The sequence below is a fragment of the Gambusia affinis genome, linkage group LG04, assembly GCF_019740435.1.
Source record: "Gambusia affinis linkage group LG04, SWU_Gaff_1.0, whole genome shotgun sequence".
NCBI classification, from domain to species: domain Eukaryota; kingdom Metazoa; phylum Chordata; class Actinopteri; order Cyprinodontiformes; family Poeciliidae; genus Gambusia; species Gambusia affinis.
This window is the reverse complement of record NC_057871.1, coordinates 8,455,522-8,466,234: the sequence shown is the minus strand read 5'-3', so window position 1 is coordinate 8,466,234 and position 10,713 is coordinate 8,455,522. Positions and strand designations below refer to the sequence as shown.

The 10,713-nt window shown below is 37.6% G+C and overlaps 1 protein-coding gene across 2 annotated transcripts; it reads left to right on the top strand.

Annotated features, from left to right (window-relative positions):
- Positions 1 to 417: 417 nt before the first annotated feature.
- chrna9a (cholinergic receptor, nicotinic, alpha 9a) lies at positions 418 to 10,309 on the top strand. Of its 2 annotated transcripts, XM_044115326.1 has the most exons (7): positions 418 to 728; positions 5,773 to 5,918; positions 7,109 to 7,263; positions 7,369 to 7,549; positions 7,703 to 8,054; positions 9,065 to 9,675; positions 9,752 to 10,309. In XM_044115326.1, exons 2-7 carry the CDS (start codon positions 5,823 to 5,825, stop codon positions 9,920 to 9,922), a joined length of 1,566 nt encoding a protein of 521 aa, XP_043971261.1. In that variant the 5' UTR covers positions 418 to 728; positions 5,773 to 5,822; the 3' UTR covers positions 9,923 to 10,309. The 2 variants fall into 2 exon arrangements, with proteins under 2 accessions (XP_043971261.1, XP_043971262.1); XM_044115327.1 differs by lacking the exon at positions 418 to 728 and having other exon boundaries at positions 5,664 to 5,918.
- Positions 10,310 to 10,713: the final 404 nt, after the last annotated feature.

Sequence of the window (10,713 nt, the reverse complement as noted above, 5' to 3'; positions counted from 1 at the left end):
CTCAGAGAAACCATTCCTTCCCCCTCATGTTTTCTCCCGCTCTTTCTCTGCGTGCTTCTGCGTCTTCATGTGGTGTTCAGAGCCGCTGAGGATGAGAGACACCTTCAAGACTTTTCAAGGATATGCTTAAAAACACCTAACCACATCCCAGTCCACACATGAGCTCTCATGTACAAACATTACACACACACACACAAACACAAAATAAAAATGCATAGCAACCCTCAGCTTCATTTTTGCTATTTCTCACAAATTTCTTCTCTTAGTTGTTTCTGCAGGGCCGCTTCAGTACATTCACAAAACATTCACAAAACCTGGACCATCTGAACAGAGACATTTAAAACTAACAGATCTCAATGCTGTAATGATAGCTTTAATGTTTTATTTACAATCCACAATATTATTAATTATGGCTCCACAATTATTTCTGCTTCAACTCATTCTGAATAAGAAAAGAGAAGCGCTAGATTTTTAAAGTTCAGCGTGTTTGGCTCTCTGCTGTGGTCACATCTTTTATGTCTCATTATTCTCTCTGCCACAGCTACCACAATGCCTCATCCCTTTATCTCGCTGTCTGAGTGCCTCTTTCTCACACACACACACACATACACACATGTACACACTGTCTCAGGCATTTTACTGAACTGTGGGTGTCGAGCCACTTCACGGTTAGCGGTAGTTCCTGTGCTGACATCTGAAGGGCCTCGGGGGATCTATGTGAGGGGCTGGTGAGTCGATCTTTTCTTCATCAGATCCGACATTTTGACAGAGCAGCAGCCACAACACAGATGCAGCAAATAACTTTGATAATACTTGCCTTTCATTTGCTGCTGCAGGACTACAGGACCTCACTGAACCGTCAATTTAGAGAACGCTAACCAGACCTGTTTGAGACTTCACGTTACCATGGTGACGAGGCTCAATCAGTTAGCCTTGTGGGTTGTCTTGATTGGTATTTTACCCACAGCCAATATGTTTTCAGTGTTTTAACAATTAAACTTTTAACAAGTTGTAAAGTTCAAAGTCAGAGCTTTTTTTTTTTCTTCTTTTTAACACATTTTCTTGTTTCATATCTAGATGTGGTCCAGTGTTGACTTACAAATTACAGTAGATTACAGTTTCTAGGCTTTCTAATTTTTCTTGAACTTTATCATTTGAGTACATCAAAATTTTAAAACGTAACATGAAACATAAAAAAATCATAAAGCTAGCATTTTATTGAACACCTAACCAAGATTTTCTGAAATATATTTGAAAACTACAGACTTATTAAATAAATGAAAATATTATTGAAAAGTCAATTAATTTCAGGAACCTTGTCACTAAATGAAACACATTATATACATTAGTTACACACAAATGACTTTTTAAAATACGTTGTTTCTCTTAATATAAAGATTTTTCACTTACAATTAATGAAAACCTGGCATTTAAAATAAGAATATTTACTTCCATCCATGGCCTTGTTCACTAAACCAGATCTATTTGGGTGAAAATCAATAATTTATCAGTCTTCATTAGTCTATTGAGCAGAAGAAGGGTCCAACCTGCCATCACAAGGCAGACACAGGCAGAGCTATCGGCAATTTAAAGCAGTTTATTATTTTACTGATCCTCAAAGTGCTTCTATAAAAATCACATGAAATTATTTGAGAATACAGTTCACATGCACCAATGCACAATGTGTTTAGGGAACTTTAGTTTAATTATTATTATTATTATTTTTACAAACTTTGACTTGTGTAATGAGGAAGCTGGAACTGAACTCACAAGTGTCTCAATTGTCCAGTGACTGATCCAGGTCCACAGCTACCAGGTTTCGGACTTACCTCAGAATTTTACTGGACTTTCGAGCAGCTGACTTACATGCTGTTTTTACAGTTTCCAATCAACTTGATTACCCTGATGTTGTTTTCACACCAAATTTGTTTGGACTGCTTTAAAAAGATGGTTTTAATTAGATAGTCTACTTTGTTGGGGCAGTTGTGGAAGCTCAGCTGAACTGTGGTTCAAGCCAAACAAGTGAAGTCCTGTCCAGAGGAAATCATTGGTGTCAGCTTGTTTGCAAAAAAACCTGGGTGCAGTTTGTTTACTGAGTGACTGCAAACTGACTATTAAACAAACTGATGTCTTGGCTAGTTGTGGAAGTGGCCTAAACAACAGGTAGTCTGACACATGAATTTCCCCACTGTGGAAAAATAAAGAATTTTTCTATTCTATTCTGCTAAAAACTTCACTCAGATTGAGTAATGAAAACTTAACCATCTTGATTATATTAAATAAGACTTGGTGCCAAACACTTGAAAATGGATAACAAAGTTTAGACTAAGAATAATACATTGTATAAAATATTTTGTCTTTATGGCTTTGAGACAAAGATAAATGTCAAAAATGACTAGCAGTAGCTTGTGTTAGCTGCTTAGGTAAAAAGCTAATGCTAGCTTGAGTGACCACACTTGTTCTCTGGTGCAAACTAAAGCTAACCCACTGATATTAACATTAGTACACAGAATCATTTTACCATCCGTTTCTTATTCCTCCTGTGGAAGAGATTCAGGATAGTCTGGGTTTCAATGCAAAGCCCCTTCTAGCCTCTTTCACATTTTGTGATCTAATGTTTTATTAAAACTCTCCCTATTGGAGATCGAGAAATAACTCAGCAGTTTTTACTGTGTAGACGACGTCAACCCTCACAGAATCATGCAGCCTTCATTTAGGGAGAGGATAGCCTGAAATAAAACAGAAGAAAACAACTCTGGTTATCATTAGAAATTGCTGAGCACACAGTCATCTGTGGAGAAGTGTTTTGCACATCCTCAGATGAAGACATTTACGTCACATGTTTGCAACTGTTTCCGTAGCAGGCAAAACTTTTGGTTTCTCGAAGATATATGCGATATAAAACAATCCTGTCACACTCTAACTAGTAAGATGACCAGTGACTATAGAGCTCCACTTTAAGGAAGAGGTTGGATATCATCTCTCAGATGCATGACCTGCTGTTACACACTGAAAATTAAACAATCTTAGCAGAAAGTTGTTTAGATGACAAGGTATAGCCTTAATATTCTTAATATACTGTATATAAACACTGATGTTTTCAGCTGGTAAGGCATAATTGAATCTTAATATTTAGTTCTAACTTTGCTGCTTTGTTAGCATTTATTAACTGAAACACAAAATAAAAAACTGGTCATATTCATGTTGCTGTTGAATTACTTTGCTCTCTTCTAAAAACATCGGAGATGAAAATGTGAGACCTTCATTATTCCAAAGGTACAACATTCAGAGACACGATGAGAGTTTATGAAAGCTTCACAGCCACTTTCATTTAAACTTTAATGCATCATATTATTAGTAAATGCTAATAACATTAGTGAGATTTAAAGTTCAATTTGCTCCCATTTTTTTTTTAGGCAAGACTAAATTTCTGTTTACATGGAGCTTGAATAGAGTGAAGTTTTTATGAATCACTCTGTTGAAGCAACTTGTAGCCTACTTGGATTTATTACTACACATTGAATAACAAGAATTTCGATTAACCGAACAAATTGGCAACAAATCTTCAATGAATCTTTCTTTTCATTGGCAAATCCAACTCGCTAAAAGTGATGTTTACCTAATGTATTCTTTTCACAGCGCTTGTGTGTGCACACTCCAAGGCTACTAGCACCCAGACAAGTTCTGGTTTCTTTTCTGTTGTGTAAAAACTCGAAGCGCTTCTTCTTGTTGTGTTTGTTGTATCATGCTTCTCATCGATCAGCACACAAGCTTATAATCCAACCATCACTTAACACTTTTTTCCTGATAGATCATCTTGTTTCAGACACAAAAACATGCAAAAAATCGGCAAAAAGCTTTCTCTGGTTATAAAACAAACAAACAAGAAAAAACAGGTTATGGTTTGCAGAAATTAATTTTTGCCACTGACTTACACTATGGCTTATTTTCCCTTACAAACACACACACACTCATGCGCACACTCTCTTAGACGCACACAGGAAACACCTGTCCTGTGTGAGCTTAGTACCACAGAAACTGACTGACACAGTAACATCGCAATGTGCAGTTTCTCTGCGGAATCGGAGCACATTGTCAGTAACATTTACCAGTATTTTGTAATGTTGCAGATTTCTCTGCTTTTATTCTTGTAAATAAACTGATTTCAGGTAAAAAAAAAAGTGCTGAGGCTACAGAGGTGACATATTAATTATAGAGGACATGTAAGGTCAGCTCTGGGACAGTTGTGTCCTGGATTTGGTAGAAAATTTACATATTTTCTATCACTTGTATATCAAATTGGAGAAAAACAAAACTAGAACAATGAGTTAACTTTTTTTTCTTTTAAATTTGAAAGAAAAAGCAAAAAAAAAAAAAAAAGAGACAGACTTTATATAAAAAATGTTGTTCTTCCTTTAGTTTGAAATTTCAAACAAAAGCTTCAGATCAGCAGAATTTCATTCAGTTAAAGAATCAAGAAACTCAAAGTCTCCCTCAAACCACACTCGTTTTGCTGTATATTGTATGAAGATAACTTTTAACTTATCTAAATATAACTTAAAACAGCAGCAGTACAAACTGGTCTATACATGCAAAATAAGCTTAAAACTAAGCTGGCAGAATGGATTGTAGGAGGACCACTAGTTGGCCCTCCTAAGATTGTACAAAGCCTCATCCGTTTCCTCTCTTGATTTTACTCTTTGTTCAGCTTACAACATTTATCCTGCTACTCAAATTTGGCTGAATTATAAAAGGCCACATTTAGAAATTGTGGATAATTTGTAAGCATTTTCATTTTGTTCTGGAAAATAATTAACATTTTAATCATATAGTAAAAGGAATCCATCAAATATTACTTAAACCCTTTTATTTTTTTCAAAAACAAACAAATGAATAAAATCTTAATCTGAAGACAAAGAATACAAGCAAAAGTATTATTTTGAATGACTCTTATATATCCTGTTTTTGCAAAATGTCTAATAGGACCAGTAAGCTTTTCCTTTTTACATAATCTGCTGACAGAAGGAAATTAAAAATCTTCTTGTAATTGCTCAGCAAAATTGCAAACAATCTTATAACACTGGAACAACTGATCATTAATTGAGAAAATATCTTCAGAGATGTCCGTGTGAGCGCGTATGTGTGTGTATGTTAATTTTGAATGACAGGACGTAATGTCGCTACCTGTGTAAAGCAGTCCGGCTCTGTGTGTGTTTATGTGTGTCGTGCAGCTTGTGGTCATGTACACAAGTGGAAGAAGAAGTTGGGCATCACATTTCACCTGGAGACATTGTGCAATGTGATATCAAAGTATGTGTGTGTGAGTGTGTGTGATGTCCCAGGTCCTGTTCCGCAGCAGCAATTACACATAGAGAGAGACAGATGCGATCTGCGACTAACAACCAGCCAAGCATTCAGAGCCTCTGACAGGATGTCAGACTTCAGGAACGTTCTGCGGTCTCATAGGGTTCTGTCTCACCGGTGCAGAACCAAGATCCAAACTGAGTGACGCTCTGGGTCTGGACCCGGCAGGTCTTGGTGACCGCTGCGCTAAATAATTGATCACATTGCGAGAAAGGAGCAAAAAAAAAAATGAGGAGGACAGCAGTGATGGTTTGGATAAGTCTTTTGGTGCAAGGTTAGTTTTGCTGAAAGGTTTATCTTATTGTTGATTGCCTTGTTTTTCCTCCTTTGTTGTTGTTCTAGATTCAGAAATGAAAAGGCCTCTCTAGCATAGTTTTTTCTGTGTTTTACCTCTTCTTGTGTGCTCAGTGTCCCATGGTGCTCAGGGTCATTATGCCCGGAAGCTTCTGAATGACCTGATGGAGGACTATTCCAACGCTCTGAGACCTGTGGAGGACACAGACAAGGCCCTCAATGTCTCCCTTCAGATCACACTGTCACAGATCAAAGACATGGTGAGTACACAGAAAACTCAAGAAGACGTCATCCACAAACAGAAAACCACAGGTATAAGCCCAAAAGTGTAAGAATTTGAGCTGGATTATATAACATTTCAGGATTTTATCAATTTTTGGAGCCAAAACTGTGACTTAGTAAAATGAGTTGTTGCAGACTTTAGTAACTGGAAGATCGCAAGTTTGATTACAGTTTCCGTCTGCTGCATGTCCTCAGGCAAGTCACTGAACCTCAGTTTGATTATAAATGTGCAAATGTTCATATAAACATAACAAAAAAGAGAGGGAAAAGTGGCATTGTCATGTGATAGTGCAGTTTTCACTTTACTTTATTAGAAATAGCAATGTCTAATGAATAAACAAATAATTAACTTGGGTGTCATGAATCAATTCTTCCTGTAGGTTATTGCTACAGCTGGGCAAAATATTTGATTTGTTGTGCAAGTAAACTCTATTGTTTCACATTTGTTTGTTATTTTACTGATAAACATAAGAGTGTGTTTAGAAGAAATACTTTTTTATTTTTTGTTTTTAATTTTTATTTTGGAAAATACAAGGTGTACCAAGGCTCTTGCCCAGTGACTGCTGGAGATAGGCACCATCAACCATACAGGGATAAACTGGGATGGATGGATGAATAGATGAATGGATGGATGGATGGATGGATGGATGGATGGAGTCACTAAGAGTCATCAAAATATAATACTTTTTTTTTTACATGAAATAATAAGAAAAGAGACTGAGAATAATAAATAAATGTTCAACATAAAAACATATGGCTATGGCTGCTTTAAAATAACAATTAGAAATCAGACAAAATGAAAGGAAAAAATAAAAGATTTATGTTCTCTTCAGCACATAATTCAAACCCCCTCAAAACTTTAAAGTTGGTAACATCTCTCAAAGGAAACGTAAATATTTTTCTTTGATGATGCCGGTGCATCAAAAGTTTCTTTGTACATTTACGTTTTTGAATAATGCAGAGACTGGAATGTACTAAATATAAAACTTGTTGTGTCTGCAGCATGGTAGATTGTAGCTGTAACATTTATATTTATTGTACTGTTCTTTGTTTGAAAGCATTTAGTAAATTTCAGTTTAGGTTGTGGTTTATAGTCTGAGTTGTGTTTGCTTTCTAGATTGAGATGTCTTAAATTGTCTGTTTTTTAATGGAAATGCCTGTGTTATAGGATGAAAGGAACCAGGTTCTCACCACCTACCTGTGGATAAGGCAGGTCTGGTACGATGCCTACCTGAAGTGGGACAAAGAGGACTACGATGACTTAGAGATGATTAACATCCCCAGTGATTTAGTTTGGAAACCTGACATTGTTCTCTACAACAAGTCCGTAATTTGAAGCAAAAAAGATGAAACAGACATTAAATAGTGACTAAAATAAGAAAACGCGCATCCATAAATGTGTCCTTTGTTTTCATTCTATTAATGTAGAGCAGATGAGGAGTCCTCAGAGTCGCCCAGCACCAATGTGAAGCTTCGTTATAACGGAGAGATCGTGTGGGACTCTCCGGCCATCACAAAGAGCTCATGTGTGGTGGACGTCTCCTACTTCCCCTTTGACTGGCAGTCATGCAATCTCACCTTTGGCTCCTGGACCTACAATGGCAACCAGGTATGTGGAGGCAGGACACTCAAAAGGTGGAGGATATTAAAAAATAGAGTTCTTGGAGATCAGACATTAGAAATGTAACCTTGAAGCATAGTATTATCATGATCTCTGTCCATTCTGGGAACACACAAAGAAATGGAATAATTTTCCATGCAGGTGGACATCAGCTTGGGCATGGACAGCGGCGACCTGTCCGACTTTGTGGAGAACGTGGAGTGGGAGTGTCACGGCATGCCTGCAGTCAGGAATGTGATGATGTACGGCTGCTGCTCGGACCCGTACACAGAAATCACCTACACTTTGCTCCTTAAGCGCCGCTCCTCCTTCTACATCTTCAACCTGCTCCTGCCCTGCTTCCTCATCTCGTTCCTGGCTCCGCTGGGATTCTACTTGCCAGCCGACTCGGGAGAGAAGGTGTCCCTGGGGGTCACGGTGCTGCTGGCGCTCACCGTGTTTCAGCTGCTGGTGGCTGAGAGCATGCCTCCAGCTGAAAGCATGCCCTACATAGGTCTGAACCAGTTTTTATCCCTTTTTGCCTGTCTTTAGGTTGAAATTCATTTGGGAGTTAGCTACAAATGTAGAACGACCATATGTAGTTAAATAAAAATTTTAAATGAGGTAAAAAGGTAATTAAGAAAAAACCCAAAGGAAAAAGTTTCCTAAGAATTTTTCAGTTGTTTGTGATTCTCTTTAAAGATTCTGCTTTTATTCAGAGGTCATTGGATTTAATGCCAGTTAAACCCAACTGCATTGGGTTTAACTGGCGCATTTTAGATATGGATAATTAAATTATTTTAGCACCGCTCAAACTAAGGAGAAGTTAGAAAGAAGAAAAATCTAACACACACATTTAAAATTAATTATCAGGTGAGATTAATAAAAGCACTATATTTAGAAACACATATGTGCTTATTATCTGCTTAAGGGTTGTTACTTTCGAAGGGTAATTTTAATCTGACTAACAAGACTCAACACTGCTAATTTTTAAAAATATATTCTGATTTCTTGAATATGACTGTAGATATGTAAATGTATATGCTTGCACTCTGATGAGAGGAACAGAAGGAGAAATCCTTTAATGTAGTTAATGAAGTGCTGCCAAAACCTTTTCATCGTCTCACACAGTCCCAGCTAAAGTTATCTTTTTACCAAACTCCACAGTGTTTGTTATGGCAGGAAATAGTTTTCCCCGGCAGGTCTGCCAAAGACCCCATTAGATTCTGTTGATTGTTATAAAGACTTTTGACATATTTACTGAAGTTCTCTAATGTGCTCTTTGGAGCTTTCTGTTTTGTTATTCTATCTAGAATCAATAGTAATGCTAAAATTTAGTTGAAACTGTCGAAGCTAATGTAACATTTTTACACTAGCTTGCTTAGAGAGTTGTTTTTTTTTAAATCATCTTTGTTTGATAGAAATATTGATACAAATGAGATTTTCAACTATTGTCTTTAACTTCTGGATATTGTGGAGTATTGCACTCCCTAAACGTATAATTTTCTCCATCCTGTCCTGAAGGGAAGTACTACATTGCCACCATGACTATGATCACAGCTTCCACGTCCCTCACCATCTTCATCATGAACATCCATTTCTGTGGTGCAGAAGCCAAACCGGTTCCGCAGTGGGCGAAAGTGCTAATCATCGACTACATGTCAAAAATCTTTTTCGTTTATGAAGTGGGGGAGAACTGCACGACACCGGAGAGCAAGAGGACCCCGCTGTACCCAGAGGAACCTATGGGTGATAAGGGTTGTTACTATGATGACAGCTGCCATAATGGCATCTACCATCACGACGGCGAGTTGTACAAGTACAGCAACGGCCAAGCTGCGCATCATCACAACAAGCATTACAAAAGCCATGCGAATGGCAAAGCTAACGGTAGATATCACTATTACAACAACCACAACAACCGTGCTTCCACATTGGAGCGAGGCGAAATGAAACAAGAGCCCACTCAGCACTACCACCACATCAGACGGGAGCAACTGGATTATCAGGCTCCTCTGCACCTCCGAAACCTTCAGCACCTGAATGGGGGGGTTAAGGAGCAAAATCTCTACTCTTCAGAGAAAATTCAACTCCCATCTTGCCCCTGCTGCTGTCCCTCCCTCCAACATAAACAGGTGGGAATTTCTTTTTAAAGAATATCCACACTCTTTGTTGAGTGTTTGTTTTAACTCTTCTGTGTTTTTCTTCAAGGTGGTAAAAAACATCCAGTACATTGCCAACTGCTTCCGAGAGCAGAGAGCCACATGTGCAAAGGTAGCAGAGTGGAAGAAAGTTGCCAAGGTGATGGATAGATTTTTTATGTGGATCTTCTTCGTCATGGTCTTTCTCATGAGCATTCTCATCATTGCCAAGGCATCCTGACAAAGTCCTCCAGCATTACTAGACTTCAGTTTTACTACTTTCAACAACTTCAGCACCTTAAAAAATTGTATTGCTATCAAAAAGACAATGAATGGGGTTATAAAGATGAATTTTTCCCTCTCATCATGTTGCTGCACACAGATTTAACCACTTACTTGACCTAAAGCCTCCTCCAGTCCTCTTGGGTAGTTAAAGTCAGGTGTGCTCGCATGCGTCACAACGTACTGGAGCGGTAAGACAATCCTGGCTCTTCCCTCGAACATGCATGGACTCTGCATTATTGACGAGGTAACAGTCAGACATCCAGCTGTAGGCATTGTGTTTCTGACATTAAGCAATCAGATGCTGTTTCCAAGTTTGATCTGTGTACAGTCATATCTAATAAATTAGAAGACCATTGAAAAGTCCATTTATTTCAGCTAATTATATTCACTTAGTGAAATATTATATTGGCTAAATAAAAGATTGATATTTTTAAGCCTTTATTTTCTGCTAATATCTAATAAAAACACAACATTTAAGGTTAAAATATTACATCAGACCAACAAAAAACACTTTTTTAATTCAGAAATGTGGGCTTAATGGAAAGTACGTTTAAGGTTGATATTTTCAAAAGGTAAAACAAGCCCCTTCTGAATGCATTCTAATATTTATTTTATTGAATATGACTGCATTGCCAACTCAACAGACACTGGATTGGCTGTGTGCATAATCAAAAATGGTGGCAAGGTCACTGAGGCAATCTGTTTTTAGTGAAACACCGAACAAAGCAGAAGTACCCATATTTACTC

Coding starts and splice junctions, on each gene's coding strand:
- chrna9a (XM_044115326.1), top strand. CDS start 5,823: ATGGAGGACTATTCCAACGCTCTGAGACCTGTGGAGGACACAGACAAG. Junction 7,550..7,702: donor GGACCTACAATGGCAACCAG/GTATGTGGAGGC, acceptor TTTTCCATGCAG/GTGGACATCAGCTTGGGCAT. Junction 9,676..9,751: donor CCTCCCTCCAACATAAACAG/GTGGGAATTTCT, acceptor TTTTTCTTCAAG/GTGGTAAAAAACATCCAGTA.